General features: G+C 37.3%; 1 protein-coding gene across 1 annotated transcript in view; it reads left to right on the plus strand.

The window, feature by feature from the left end:
• The window catches only part of GNA13 (G protein subunit alpha 13), a 41,337-nt gene that overhangs the window by 1,526 nt on the left and 23,159 nt on the right, over positions 1 to 16,652 (plus strand). The window contains exon 2 of the mRNA XM_055326541.1: positions 1,634 to 1,860. Coding sequence (XP_055182516.1) covers positions 1,634 to 1,860 — 227 coding nt within the window. The remainder of the gene's footprint in view (positions 1 to 1,633; positions 1,861 to 16,652) is intronic.

The following is a 16,652-nucleotide window of genomic DNA, read 5'->3' on the forward strand; positions in this document are numbered from 1 at the left end:
TTTCAGCGATAGTTAGGCTCGTTTTTCTTAGTATCAAAGCATCTTCCTGCTTTCTAAAAGGCGGCTCGGCAAATTTGAGATACATAAGGTGCATCAGGAAACCACCATCTGGGTAGCGATTGTCCTTGTTTCAGATTTCAGCAGATTTGCAAACAGTGTTTCTTTAAGTGAGATATTTTTGTTGTTGTTGTTGTTCAGGAAGTTCTTCAGCAACTCCTTCTCATCACTTTCTTTTCCTCCCAGGATTGAGTAGAGGAAAACTACCCCCTCCCTCACCCCTTCTCTCCCTCTCTAGGAGGCGGGGGTCGTGGAGTAATGAGAGGAGAAGAGCGCTAGGCCAGGGGCTCACAGATCACAGCCAGCAGCCTCTGAGTCCTGGCACTGCTACAGTTAAGCTGTATAAAACAATCGAATTTATCCCATCTTACTGTTTAGCACAAAACTAATTAAGTCTCTTTCAAGGCTGTGTGGGCTCCACCTTGCCAGTCCTTAATTGAAGGTACCTTTGTATCCTGATGCAGCTGAACTTAAGGAACTATGTCAATGAATAGAATCAACATGTTAACTGATTATGAGCCACGTAAACACCTGGTCTTTACTGTGCACTGGGTCCTAAGTGTGACCTACTTTGAACGCTGGTTATGAGATGAAGTAAGTCGCTAGATACCTACTTTTTGAGTTGGCATGATCTAAAATTGACAGCAACACGATTTTTCAGTTATGGAGACAAATGACTGAATAGTCATGCAACTGTTAATTAAGATGAACCAAAGGTAACAGTTTAGTGATTAGAGATAATGGGCTTGAATTAATCTCTGTGAGTTGAAGTCTCTGTGTATACTTTTGGCTGTTGCCCTTCCTCCCTGTTAGAGAAATCTAAGGCCTTCCTGTGACTTATGCTTGGTTTGGGAGTTTTTGAGTTTTGAACGTGTTCTTAGAGGACTTGGTGTTGGGGCACCTGGGTGGCTCTGACTCTTGATTTTTCTGCTCAGGGCGTGATCTCAGGATTGTGAGATCCAGCCGTGCGGCAGCCTCTACACTCAACTTGGAGTCTGCTCGGGATTCTCTCTCCCTTCCCCTTGGCTCCTCTGCCCTATCTCTAATAAATAAAATCTTAAAAAAAAAAAAAAAACACAAAGAAGACTCAATGTTGGGTTAAAGCAGGGTGCTCGGGTAACAAATGAACTCCAAGTGATAATGTTTGACTCCTGGTATTTCATAAATATCTTTCCGAGGGGCTTAGAAAATCTTAGCTGCAGCTGTTGTTTCCCGAGCCTGGACATCTGGCTGTGCGGTGTGATTTCTTTTTCCTTCACTGGTTTTGGTTCTCTTGTGACTACCTTCTATTAAAAGTTTATAATAACTTATTTTATAAATGAGAGCATGTTAAAATCCTTCAGAAAGAGCAGTTGTGTTAATAGTATTTGCTTTTCAAGGCTCTAATTTTGTGACTGTGAACAAGTGTTAGTTTTTTTAAGCTCTGGGAAGTTACGGGTGTTTGTTTCGACGTTGGCCTCCATTTGTGGAGGAGGTAGGCTTGGAATGGTTAAGCTTCAGAAAAGAATACCGGAATAGAGTCACTGAGGATATCTAATGACTCCTAGCACACCTTTTTCTTTCTTTTTAAACAAAGGTATGAGGGTGCTGGTAGATGCTCGAGAGAAACTTCATATTCCGTGGGGAGATAACTCAAACCAAGTCAACGGAGACAAGATGATGGCGTTTGACACCCGGTCCCCCATGGCGGCCCAGGGAATGGTGGAAACTCAAGTTTTTTTGCAGTATCTCCCTATCATAAGAGCACTGTGGGCAGACAGTGGCATACAGAATGCCTATGACCGGCGTCGAGAATTTCAACTGGTAAGAGATCTGTTCTTTTACATTGTTGTCATTTTATTTTAATGACATGTACCAGAAGCTGATTCTAACATAACTTTTTTCACTGACTTCCACATTAAAATGTCTCCAGAATTCTAGTCTCAGAAATTTGGATTGGAATATAGAGGAGTTTTTACTGAGGCAAGATAAAAATAAGGTAAACCCCATAGATTTGGTGAAGCAGTTATGTTTAACTGGTCATTTTTCCTTTTTGTAAGGAAGAGGATAGTGATTTTGTTAGACATTTTCTCCTAATTTTATTCTAGTTTTGAAAATAATCTCCTCCCAATTGCAGCAGTGATATTCATCCTTTTAAAAAATTCATCTTCTACTCTCAGGCTGAGAGCCCGGTAACTACACCTAGTTGTTCAAGTGTGTCTTTTATATGGTCTTTTGAGGTACTCATTTTATGATACAGATTAATTTATAAAGAGTTTGAAGCCCTTGATAACATTTAAGTCATTGTACTTTATATATTTGCATACTGTGTATTTCTCTAAGGTTTCTCAGCACATATTACAAAATGTTTCTTCGTTAAAAGCATAATCTTAGACTACGGTAAAGCTTTATAGCTGTTACAAAGCACTGTAGGTAGGGTGGAAAAGAAAAGATCTGATCTAGTTTAAAGATACAAATAACTATTGATACAATAATTACTGATAGTAAAGATACAAATAATTATTGAAATTGATTTTTTTTAATCAAGCGTTTTGCAGTTTAATTGTGAATGCTTTGATTGTGTTCTGGGTTTTATTTGCCGAAGACCAGAAAGATCCCAGGAATGATAACAATCTAGACTGTATGCAATTTGGAGGTAGTTCAGATTTGAAGTGTTTTACTGTAATATGATCCTGAAAAAGTGACAGTTAAAAGTAAAACTGCTTAGAAAGTTGTTTAGTGATGTCACTGGCATTAAAGTGATACACATTTATGGGTGTGGCTACAAAATGATACACAGCCAGCAGTCTTTGCTATTACAGTTTGTACTCAGAGCAGCCTTGGCTACTAAAAAGTTCTAGAAACATGTTCATGACAGCATTTTATAGAACTGATTTTAAATCTTAACTTTCTTTGAATTATGGCTCTCGCAGACACCATATAAATGTAGCACTTGATCACCTACTGTCTTGTATAGTTCTCCTCTTTGATGTGTGTATCTTGTCAAATAATTTGTCCATTAATCAAAGACTCATGTTATTATTAAAATCAAGTCACTGGCAGCATTCATCGTATATTGACAATTACGAATTTAACTTGACAAGTGACCTCTGTCCAGTTCTCAGGCTTGTGGTTGATTTTTGTCCTTTGGTCAGTATTTCTTATAACTGATAGTTCCTACACATACTGCTGCTTCTCACCTGTTGTCACCCTCCCTCCTGTTTTTAAGTGCTGTTTATTCTTTTTAATTCATTGATCACACTTTGCACTCTAAGGTTTCTCAGGATGTTATTCATTCTTCCAGGTCAGGGGAGAACCATCCATCTGTAAAAGCATACAGTTCATATTGATTGGATGAATAAATAGCTGTACTCTAAAAGTTTCTGTAGGAAAGTTTTTTAAGTCCATTTATCTAAAGTTGGGCCGCACTTACACTTGAATTTGGATATTTACATCTTAATAGTTTTGTATCAAGACTGTCCTGTTGGGGCGCCTGCATGGTTCAATTGGTTAAGCATCTACCTTCAGCTTGAGATCCAGCCCCACATGGGGCTAGCAGGGAGCCTCCTTCTCCCTCTGCCTCCCCTACCTCCCTGTTCATGCACACATGCTCTCTCTTAAAAAAATAAAATTAAAAAAAAAAAAAGACTATCATGTCATCGTAGTCAAGAAAGCATTCCTAAGTATTTGCCATTAAGAACAAACAGCTAAAACCACTCAGGATGAGGACCTACATGTTTTTGACTTGACCCAGTTAATGCTTTAGCAGCAAAGGTCTTGAGCACAAGGAGAGACAGGTTCCAGAAATACTTTTTGCCTCATAAAAAGTAGGGGCAAAATAAAAGAGGAACAGGGAGAGATGTAATTTTAAACCCCTGGGGGACAGGAATTTTTTTCCTGTGTGTATCCTTGGTGGTGTTAATGGCGCCTGTCATATATTGGAAGGGTTGAGTTACTACATCGAATTAATGATTCTTGTGCTTGTGGATGCTGTGTGGTGCTTGACACGGTGTTAGACACTGAGAAGGCACCTGGCTCATTTAAAATTTTTCTCATGATCCTCTTCAATTCCTTTTCTTCTCTACACACATCAAATTCCAAGTCCCGTCTTTTCCATCCTTGAAAAATCTCTTGCATCCATTGCCTCCTTTCCCCCTTTCCATTAATGTCTTAGTACCTCTTACTTGGACTCCCAGATAATCTTATTCAAACACAGCATGAGTTTGTTCAAAAAGCTATACTCATTCTCCATTACTTCCAGAACAGAGTTCATTCAGTCTCTTAGAGTCAGTGTATTCATCAGTTTCCACATACCTTGATTGTCTGCTTCCGTGGTGGCTGTCTTTATAAGGTCTTTCTGTCAGGGTTTTTCATTACTGTATCTATGCAGTAGGTCTTACCCTTAACTTAGAAAAATGGTAGTATTTCAGTGTGACCAAACATGGTCCATGGACCCCTTGTATTAGATTCACTGGAATGCTTGTTTAATAAAAAATGAAATGAAACAAAAACAGAGTTCTAGACTCCCATCGCAAGAGGATCTGATTCAGGAATCTGGGATGGGACCCAGTGATGTGTATTTGTGGCAGACAGTCATGGATGATTTGGATGAATTTGCTTCTTGGCCACCCTGAGGGACAGTGCTTTAGGATCAGAGATTTCTCCAGCCCTCCTGGCTGGAGCATTTCTCCCTGTGCTCTCCTTTGTTCGCCTGTGCTCCACTTGTTTGCACTTGTGTTTGGTTCTCCTACTTAAGTAGAAGCTCCGTTGGTATGCCTAGTTCATCTTTTTCTCTCTTGCTAGCATAAGCCTGACACTTATTTTATTTCCTCATTTTTTTAGACATTCTGAATTATAAGTTCTTCTGGAAAAAAGGAGACATCCCACATGAAGTGTCTTCTGGGAAATAGGAATCATTTCTGGATGCTAGCTTGTCAATTTTCTAGGAGATGAGAAGTCATTGTCTTACAGAGTCATAATTTTCTTTTTATGTTTGCCAGTGTATATTCTTGAATCTTGGATAGAAAAAGTAAACCATCAGGGGAAAAGGGAAGAGTTAGTAGAAAAATGAAATTTGTCTTTTTTTTTTGTTTTGTTTTGAGTAATGATTATTAAACTTAGTATGCAAAGTGAAATGCAAAAAAATAAAAAATAAAAAACCAAACAGGAACAGTTCTTAAGCCTTTTTGTGGTTTTTCTTGCTTAGGACGAACAACTGCCTTGTAATCAGTCTTGGGGCACAGGGGCTAGGGCAGTGGTATCACAGCTTAGGTTTTTAACCAGCCATTCATTTGTTAGTAATAACTTCGGGTGCAAACATGAATGTTTTCTTTTCCAAGTTCCCAAAGGCAAACATTTCCTTTTCTGGTTAGTTTCATTATGGGTAAACTAAATAGTTTACTGTAGAAAAAGAAAAATCTAAGATTTACATTGCTGTGATAGCTTTTAAGGTACCTTCCTAATTTTTGTAAAGTTGCTCACAGAATAATACAGCCTCAGAAGCGGTCTCTTTTAGTACTGGTTTATATATTTGTGATACTGAGCTTTGACTGTACATTGACTATGGCCTGCCACTGTACAAATGAGAGACCCTCTCTTTGGAAAAACATGTGTGGCTGTGTTTGGGGAATTTGGTCACTTAGAAGACTGGAGTTGGGAGTGGGGGGTTGGCTGGGAAATGATACAACTGGAGATGTGGAGCAAAAGTAACAAAATGACCAGGAATCACTGCCAGTTAATTTTTTTTGGATGTTTAATATCCAGTTAGTTATTAAGAAATATAAGCAACATTCCTAGAACTGGTTCTATAGGGCAGGAAAGTATGTGCCTGGGAGGGACACTCCAGGGCTTCCTAGTTTCTATAAACACTTGAACTTGTCAGCATTAATACAACTTCCTGTAATGATCTTTGCAATTCCTGAAACCAAAGTTACTTTCTTTGTTATTGTGGTACCTTTAGTTGGACTTAATTTTTCTTGCTCAAGTAGTACAGTTTGTGCTGATGATAGTTAACACTTCTCCAGGCCCATGAGGTCGTTTATCCCTTGAGACAGAGCTTCTCTCAGTCTGGGCAACAGAGTAACTATTTAGCCTCACTCACTGACCTGGAAAGAGGAGCTGAGTGCTAATAAGTAAAATAGGAACTTCAGTTTGGGCTCAAATATTTATTCCTTTATTTGTTCTGCAAAATGGATTTGAAATACTATAGAATTAGAGGCATTGGTTTATTCTTTAATTCTAATTTGGGTTGGCTTTAAGTAGTGAATCAATTACTACTTTTCAGTCATGAAATACCATGTTTCTGTTGGAGAAGGAATTGATCTATTTTCTCTGAATAAAAGTCAAAATAGGACTTTGATTTCAAGCTACAAAAAATCTATTATCCTCTGATTTTAGGATTATGGTAAAATATTTGAGCATATATAACAAAAGTATTTATACTGTAGAGATTTTTAAAATTCAGGCCTCTATTGATAGAATTGCCTTCTGGTGAATTTGATCAGATGAAAGTGGTTTCATTTTATCCAAATCTTAGAAACCCAAAGCTATTTATAGTACTGTACATTAAAAACAGAGGATTCTTTAGGCACATGCTGATGGTTTTAATACGACTTTGTGAGATTGTATGTGTGTGTGTGTGCATTTACATGCATATGTATCTCTTCATATATTCTGTCAGTGTGTTCATGTTTATATCTTTTTTATTTTTTTGTGAAAGCTTAACTAGTTGTGGGATGTCTGGGCTCTAGGTGCTGAAGGGCATTGTAAAATACTGTGCTGCTTTCCTTATATTACTTTTTACTGCTAAATAAAACTAGTGGTGTAGTAATTTATGCTGCTGTGAAAGTGTTCATTAAACACCTAAAGGATGAAGCAAGAAAATTGTTTTGTTATGGAAACTAGACTTTAGTTTCAGAATTCCTTACTAGAGTGGACCTAACCTGGGAGAAAGACTCGTGGCCTCTAGTTTAAGAAAACCATAATTGCCCAAGGCCTCCCTTAATTATTAAATATTCCCTGTTCATCTTTCATAGGTAGGCAGCAGCCCAACTAACCTGGGGTACCTAATCATATTAGCCCCAAACAGGTGCCAGTTTCTTTCTCTAGAAAATTAATTCAAAGACTGATAATTATATCACTTTTTAATACCTTATATTTTATAAAAATTGCTTATATTTTTCAGAGTCCTTATCACATATATTATCACATAATCCTTCAAATACTGTGAGAGGAGTGGAATACATGCTTTTGTCTCCATTTCACAGATGAAACAATTCAGATGTAGAGAGGTTTCTTGATGCTTCAGATCATAGCTAGTAAAAGAGGATGGAACCCTGATCAGCTGTCCACAGTGCTGGCCAGTGAACCATTGTGAACCACTCAAGCATTATATCTGTGGAGCATTCTTTCTTTCCATGCCCAGCCTCTTCTGGCCAACACCCATGCACACAAATAATTAACATTCCCCTAGAAAGTTCTAGCACACTGTTTTGAATATGTGTAAGGTTTTATTAAGACTGCATGGCGTTCTACTGATGGATACACAGTTCTTCTCTTCTGAACTTTTATAATGTCCTTGTGCCATTCCTTCTTTATTAATTTAGATTATAGTTATGATCCACCATTCATCATGATAAAGGCTGTTTGAGTCTTCACCTTCCTGAAATACTAGTGATCCTCAGCTGATGTCCCATCAGTGAACATGGTTTGTAATGTGTGTCCTGAAAAATGAAAGTTTAATGGCAACCTGTTAAATGAAAGGCAATTATATATTTTTCTAGGAAAGTGTCATTTGGAAATTGGCTCATATTTGGCATAGTTGCCCAGATTTGCACTTGGTATGGAGAAAGGGGTATCAGAACACTTGTATTCTGTTATTTTATGAACTCTGTAGTGTTTCTCATGTAGTCGTCACATTTTTTTACTGCTTGTGAGCATTCCAGATTGCAGTTTGTTGTAAGTTTTTATTCCAGTTAGAAACTACCTTTTATTTTTTAAGTGCTTATTTCTGGATATTGACGATTATTTTTATTATCTTATTTGAAAATACTTGGTATTTTCTAGCCGTATGATAGAGTTCACTTTTCTCATTATTGGGAATATATATATATATATATATATATATATATATATTATTTTTTTTTTTTTTTTTTTTTTTTTTTTTTTTACAAGATGCTTTTTTTTTTTTCCCCCAAGAGAATTTGTCACATCCACATTAGCAAAGCATTATTAGAATCGGCTGATAGGGATCAAGAAAATAGTGATTTTTGTTTTGAGAACTGAACTTTAGTGGCCTTGGCTAAAGTTACCAGTCTGTTGCAGTGATAGTAGTTGTTTATATTAATCTTTCCAATTTAATCTCTTTCTGTTGGCAAAATGAATAGAAAAGATTTTTAAATCAGTGCCATGAGTGAACTGTTTCATCCCCAACTATTACACAGGAGATGTAGAAAACTTTAGTAGAAGCCCTATTCATTGATTTATTTTGGCTTTAGGTCTGTCATAAGATCTGTGTACTTGGTTTTGCTACATGAAGCTTTGTATCTTCTAAACAAACTAGAAAATAACCATATTCAAATTCATTGATTAATTTTACATGTTGTAAAACATTTTTACAAATCGTTTTAATGTGATGACAGTAAACTTTGACATGTGGTTATCTGCTATGCACTGGGATGACGTGGAACTGGATGACCAGCTAGAGCTTGTGTCCTGGCTCTGCCCTTCGGTGTGTGATCTTCAGGCAGTCCCTCAGCCTTTATTTTTCTGAAATTGTAAAAGGGGGACTATTTGGAGGACCTATTATTATTAGTTGTAGAAATTACATGAGATGATCCATATAAAATAAGCCTGTGGCACAGTGCCTGACTCCTATTAACCATATTATTAACATTAGCTGTTAACATTTCTAATAAACCCTATGCAGATAAACCACAAGTAGCTTTTTTAAAAAAAATAAACCCCTGTAGACATTGATTTGATCCCCTCTCTGAACTTGATTACCAATATGAAAATCCTGGAATTCAAAAAAATGCATACTATGACTCATGTTCTCATTACACCGTATGTTGTCTCTACTGAAGGTAGAACATCCAAGAGAGAATTGAGCTCCTCAGCATTGCTGTATTGGTTATTGTTGCCTTCTCACATCATGTCACTTGATTTTTAATCTGATGTGTAGGCTGAATTAACCAAATCCTTATCTTCCTGCTGGCAGCACAGTTGGGGGTAGCCTTTGGCAGAGGTGCAGGTGCTCTGCCTCTCCCACCGAATGTGCTTTTCTGCTCTGTCTCTGCGGTGACCCTCCACCCATACACATGTGTTCTCCCTTTCCGTGTCCCATGCCTGCAGCTGGTCGAGGCTTTGCGAGTACGCAGGTCGAAGAGGGTATTGGGACTTCTTTCCCAAGGTAAAAAAATATATATATTCCTTACAAAATACAGAACAGTGTTTTTTAAGATTTCACATTACTTTTTGTGAAATTTTATAACTTTTGATCATTATGTGTAAAAACAATGTAAAACCATTAGTCTAAGGGAGAAATACCTGTTTCCTTATGGAGCAGAATAAACAAAATTTCAATCTGTTCCCCTAAAGAAAAAAAAAAACATTTTACAGATTTTGGCATTTAAGAACAATATCAGTCAACAAACAAACAGTGTTCTATTGCTAAAATAGAATACTGTCTTCGAGTTTCTTGAGCCAGAGCAGCCATATTTAGCCTGTTAGTAGGATATTTCTCTTCTCTTTTAATCCTTCTAGAAAGGTTAAGAGGGCTAGACTAATGAACAATTGGTGTGAGAGACTTTCACTTTCCTTTTCAATGTCCTGGTTACTCTTTTCTTATTCCCTGGATAATCTTAAAAATTATTTTTCTGTTAAGCAAGACACAATACCTAGTAGGAGTTGCATAGGGAGTCTGTCATCTTACTTCATTGTATGATTTTCATTTAGGCTTCATGATGTAAAGTGTAGTTGTATCAATTTATTGATATTAAGTAAAAGAAAAATGGAAGCTGCTAGGTTTTCCTAGTTGCTAGAGAGTCACAAGTTAATTGCTTGACCAACTCCATGCTATAAGAGGTCTAACAAATGAGAAGATCATGCTTTTAAATTGCTGTTCAAATGTGAGATGGTCCCTAAATTCCTGTTTATTGATTTTTAAAAGCCTAAGTAAGTGAATGCTGTATATTCACAAGCTGATCTATCCTTGTTTGTTAGCTACAGCTTCAAAAATTATAGGGACTTTATACCACTTAGATGCTACACACTTCAATTCTAGACTAAGGCCAGAAGAATTATATGTACTTGCTTAATTTTTTTCCTTGACTTTTTAAAATTATGTTAGGATCACATGTTGCAACCAGTTTTAAGTTTGGTGTTAAAATTTAATAAGAAACCAAGATTTTTCACCTTGTTAAATAGCATTTTGCACATTGGGCTATAATGTAAAATACCTTTGTTTTGAAAAAGAAGGCTCTTTTTTTTTGTTTTTTAACTTTCATTCTGTAGAAATGCATTCTTTTGAAGGGAATGTGTATGTTCATCTTATTTTATTTTATTTTTTTTTAAGTTTTATTTAAGTGGTCTCTATAGCCAGTATGGGGTTTGAACTCATGTCCCCGAGATCCAGAGTCATGTGCTCTTCCATTGAGCCATCCAGGCACCCCTCATCCTATATTTTTATATGTAATTATATTTTGTACTAAATGCAAGTATTAAGGTTTAGAGCATTATTTTGAGCATCCATTTTCATTATGGTAATTCTTTTCTCAAATAAAGTGAAGAGCAAACATAAAAGACACTGTGGGTAAGAAGGCCTCGAATAGCAGATTTCAGATCTGTTCTTTAACAAGTCTTAATAACAGCTAACTGATAAAGCTCTCAGCAGCTACTCAGTAACATGTTATTGAACACCTATTAATGAGCCAGGCCCTTTTTACTTGCTGAATGTTTGGTAGTGAATCAAATGAAAGCAGTATCTGTTCCCATTGATCTCAGTAGTTGGAGGAATCTACATTAATATAAACAACCAAATAACTAATCACACGTGGTAAATGTTTTGAAGGACCAGAAGAGGAAGCGGTAAGGAAACGAGATTGGTCTGAGGAGGGGACCTGTAAGTAAGGACCCCGTGGATGAGAAAGAGGCAGCTGGCGAGGTCAAGGAAGGTTCAGCAGAAGGCATACCAGGTGTGGGGACATAGTTGGGGAAAAGCTTTCCGGAGTGTGGAAATTGGGGGCAAATGAAAAAACAATGATCAGTCAGCAAATATCTGTCAAGAGCCCTTGGATGCTAAGCGGTTCCAGGGTTAGGAGACTATTGCTGAATGAACAGCTTGTCGTCAGTGGTAGCAGTAAAGATGGAGAGCAACAGTGGTTTCAGGGAACACTTTGTAGGGAGAATCATGGGGATCTGACAGATTGAAGATGAGAGGAGGGAGGGGAGGCATATGTGAAGAGTGACTCCGCTTGTGATTTTAATAATGAGGTGGATGGTGGTACTTTTTGCTGAAATGAAAAGATTAAAGATTGTGTGAGAAAGAGATTTGAGGGGGAAGATTAAGACTTTAGTTTGGACATACTAGGTTGAGATCTCTGTGAGACATATGGATGGGATTAAGTAGACACTTTGTGATGCATGAGTCTGGAATCCAGAACAGAGCTCTGGCCTATAGATAGAGATCCAGGAGTTACTTGTATTGGGGTGATATTTAAAGTCTATAGAATGTGTACATTTACTCAAGGAAGGGGTGTAAAAGAGGATAAGGCTCAGGATGGAGTCTTCAGGAACCTTCAGACCACTTCAGAACATTCAGAGAGGGGAGGGGATGCAGGCAGACACAGCCAGAAAGGTAGGAGAAATTCAGGCACATGTGGGATGCCATGGGAGCCAGAGAAGTGTTTCGGAGAAGAAACAAATGGACAGCAGTGCCTCCTGCCACTGCGGTCTAGTGAGGCAAAAAATAACGGGAAGATTATTGCTCACTACAGCAGGTGACCTGGTAAGGGAGAAGCCTGGCTGCAAGGGCTCGAAGAGGGAAGACAGGTGAGGAAGTAGCAAAGATTCACTTGAGATGAATCTGACTGTTCTCATTTCCCTTTAGCAGTACTTTCAACCACCTGGCTTTGGTAGGTTGGGCTTTTTCAAGACTTTCAGAGTTCAAGAGGAGATTGTGTTTATATTAACCAGTTTCTTTGAATCTCATTCTCTCAGAAGCAGAGTTTTTACCAGTTAATAATACTGTTAATATTAGGCCTGGCAAACACAGAAGAGTTTTTTAACTTCATACTTGATTGTTTTACTTATGACCATTTCCTGTTCAGTGAGGGCAATAACTTGATCAGTTAAACACATTTGTTCCTTTGTTCCTTCAGCAGATACGTATTGAGTACCTGCCCACACAGTATTCTGGGCAGAGTGGGCCTTGGGGGCTCAAACTGTGTGTGTGGCTGCCTTCATGGAGGCTCTCAGTCGGGTGGAAACCAGATAAGTCCACCCACAGAGGTTGCCAGTGATAGGATAAATGCTATAGTATATTGCATTTGCTGCTTTTCTGCCAAGAATATCCAGAATCGCTAAGTGTTTACTAACCTAGAAAAGACCTATAAAAGAGTACCTGAGTCCAATTCACTGCATTTTATACATAAAACATTAGGTCTGGAGAGGTTAAGGTTATAGCTAGTTTTGATTAGAGCTGCTCTTCAAGCTCAGGGCTGTACGACTCCATAGCCCATGTCTGATACTCCCTACCATGCTTTCCTGCATCCCTTAATAATACGGTTAACAGTAGTAATTTGGAAACAGGAACTGATAGGCCAATATAAATTTGGAACTATTTCCCACATTCATCAGTATTCAGAAACATTCACAGGTTGTATTGCTCTGCTGATATGATTGATTGGCACATTGGGGAAGGGGAAGGTAGTTAATGCTCTGGTAGGCTGTGTGGAGCTTCTCTGTTGCCAAGAGTTTGGGATGATGAATTGAACAGTAACCTGGAACTAAAGTGATCTGGATTTTCCCCTAATCTGCTGTGTGATTTTAAGCATAGAATTTCTTTATTAATGTTGATTGTTAATGTTAATTAATTTTGCAATTATTGCATGTTTAAGTTGTGGGGATTTCAAGATGCATTGTAGCACATCATCAGAGAGCAGAACTTTCCATCTGGTGTGCATTCACAAGGACTCCGACAGGCCCCTCTATTTAGATAGCAGGGGAATTGAAACTGTATTTGGGAAGTATGTCCTGTGTTGGAAAACTATTCTTTTTTCCTTTTTTTAACACTTGAGGTCATTTCTTTTTGAAAATTTAAAAAAAAAGTACTACTGAAGATTCTAGTTCTGGCAAAGCTTAATGTTTCTTTTTATATGCTGCTGGGATTATATGTAATTGACCCTTATCAAAAAAGTATTTTAACTTCAAAGAATTTTTACAGAGCTCAAACCTCTAAGCTTTTTAAGTGTTATGGTTATGATGTGGAAACTGAAAAGTAGGAAAGTTTTGGTTTTGTTTTTTGAGGAAATTACTTACAGCTTCCAGAATCCAGATTAGCTCTTTTAAAAGTTTAAATTTTAAAACCTATACGTATGTCCATTGTAGAAAATCATCCAGTTGGCCCCTAACCACCATCCTAAGACATCTTTATTGACATTTTGCTGTATTTCCTTCCAATATTTGAAAACAGTATTGGAAGTGGAGTTAAATGTTCCTGTACTTTCTGTACAATTTTATGTCCTGTTCATTTAATATTGCAATGTTAGCATTTCCTGGAGGAGGTGATTTTCTCAGAGAACTGATAAGGCATCTTTCAAGAAATGGATATGAATTTCTGACTTACATGTAAAATTCTTTCTCACCTATATTTTTTTAGGAACAGAACCTGGGGGATCCCTGGATGGCGCAGTGGTTTGGCGCCTGCCTTTGGCCCAGGGCGCGATCCTGGAGACCCAGGATCGAATCCCACATCGGGCTCCCGGTGCATGGAGCCTGCTTCTCCCTCTGCCTATGTCTCTGCGCCTCTCTCTCTCTCTCTCTCTCTCTCTCTCTCTGTGTGTGACTACCATAAATAAAAATTAAAAAAAAATTAAAAAAAAAAAAAGGAACAGAACCTGGTGGTGTTAAATGGTAACATGGAATATGGGCTAAATCTTACTGTGTTGCCACCCAGTCTGTTGGACCTAGTACCCCATCTCCGCCGTATTAAACTTTTTCCTCATATTTAAAATTTGTATTTAGTGTTTAAGGGAAGATTTTATTTTATTTTTATAAAGATTTATTTTATTTCTATAAATATTATGTATTAATATTGATATAATTATAATTATATGTTAATATAATTAATATATTAAACATTAATAAATATAAATATATTTTTATATTTTATTTTATTTTTATAAATATTTTATTTATTTATTCATGAGAGACACAGAGAGAGGCAGAGACACACAGGCAGAGGGAGAAGCAGGCTCCATGCAGGGAGCCCAATGCAGGACTCAGTTCAGTCCTAGACCTCCAGATCATGCCCTGAGCCGAAGGCAGACGCTCAACCACTGAGCCACCCGGGTGTCCCTGAGGGAAGATTTAAAAAGGAACACTGACTTCCACTCAAGCCTATATTATTTTTTTTTAATTTTTATTTATTTATTTATGATAGTCACAGAGAGAGAGAGAGAGGCAGAGACACAGGCAGAGGGAGAAGCAGGCTCCATGCACTGGGAGCCCGACGTGGGACTCGATCCCGGGTCTCCAGGATCGCGCCCCGGGCCAAAGGCAGGCGCCAAACCGCTGCGCCACCCAGGGATCCCAAGCCTATATTATTTTAAAGAAGGCTGTAGAGTTTAGAGAATGATTGATACTTAAGATAACAAAATTGAACAGCTTATGTGTGTGAGGTCCATGCACATGAGTAGAAGATACATATGTAACTATACACACTCACTAAATGTAGTGCTGCTACACTTTTCTCTCTTCAGGATGAAATGTTTTAATAAAAATAAGGTTCTTTTAGTAGAATTACTAAACTGCATGGTACATTTTGTATGAATTGGAATTTGACAGGACTACAGGAATACTCTTAGAAAACTATGATCATCATTAGCCTTAAAGTATTTTGGTGATAAGCCTCACTGAAAAACTAGATGCAAAAAGGAACTTATTATTAATTTGTGAGCAAGAGCAAGAAAAGGACATTTACAAAATAAAGTGAAAACTTAGTTCTGTCCAAAGATTTTTTAAATTTTGTGCACTAGTTTGTTTTTATAGTTTATATACAAGGAAAATGGAAATTAACTGACTAAATTAGGCAAAAGTCTTTTTGGGAAATTCTATTTAGGCTACTATAAACTATCTTAGATTGGTCTGAAGAAGTATTTAGTTTGAAAAAAAATGTTTTCAATACTGGGGTGGTTTTTAAATAACTAATTTTTGGCTCTTTTGTACGTTTTAAGTGATAACACACAGAAAATGCTAGCCAGAATTTGAAACTGCATTCAGTTGGAATCTACTGAAGATTGACCTGTTTTCCTTTGACAAAAATAACTTACATATTTTTGATATAAGTAAATACTGTCTTGTTGCTTGTGAACCAAACATGCACAAGTGATAGTACTTTAAGTATGCTTTCATAATGAAGGTGAAAATATGACCCTCATTCAAAACATGTGCTGTGTATCACATCAATACTTTATAATGCTTTTTTTCCAGAGAAAAATGAATAGGGAAAGCTAATTTTTAAAACAGGGTAGGTCTCAGAGATACAGAATAATAGGTCCTTTGAAGGACAGGCAAAATGAGATTTTTGGAAGGGCACAAAATGAAAGAAGAGCTGAACCTGCCCCATGGCAAGCTCTGAGAACCAAGGGGAGGGTTTTGTGTGTGCCATGTGTGCATGTACTGTGTGTAAAACTAGCCTGTTTATCATATTTTAGTTTGAAGAAAAAAAATTAATGGTGGGAGGAGGGGAGACTGGAACTCGTTAGAGTATATTTCAAATATTTGAAATAGGATGGTTTCAAGGTCTTTTCACTTTAGGTCATTTTCAAAGCTATGAACAGACTCTCATAATTAGGCTAGGTTTTATGTTTACTGTCTTTAGGAAACTAAGTATAATGTTATAATCTTAGATTTTAGATAAATAGCATGAGCAGAGCAGTATCTTGGTAACTTTCATATTTTCATATGATGACTATGTGAAGAGAATAGAGAAAGGACAAATAGGATGAGAAACTGAGTCTTTAAATAATAAAAAATGTTACCATCACCCTTTGTTATCAGCCACATCCTCAGATGGAATGAAGAGTCTTCATTCATTAACTAGTTTTAACCCCAAACTTTTCTGGTTTTGTGCTTTATTTATATTTGGCATTTGATTCTTACTGCGAACTTACATAAGTAAATGCTAGATGGAAAGGCTTATATTGCACAAAGTCTATTCATAGAATATTGCCCTAAGTCTCCTTATTTAGATATGGCTTCACCATATTTGCTGGACTAGTTACTAGTATACAAATATGAATTACTGATTTAAAAAAAACATATAGGTTGGGGCGTCTGGGTGGCTCAGTTGGTTAGCGTCTGTCCTTGGCTCAAATTTTGATCTCAGGGTTCTGGAA

Source organism: Nyctereutes procyonoides, unplaced genomic scaffold (assembly GCF_905146905.1).
Source record: "Nyctereutes procyonoides isolate TBG_1078 unplaced genomic scaffold, NYPRO_anot_genome, whole genome shotgun sequence".
NCBI lineage: Eukaryota > Metazoa > Chordata > Mammalia > Carnivora > Canidae > Nyctereutes > Nyctereutes procyonoides.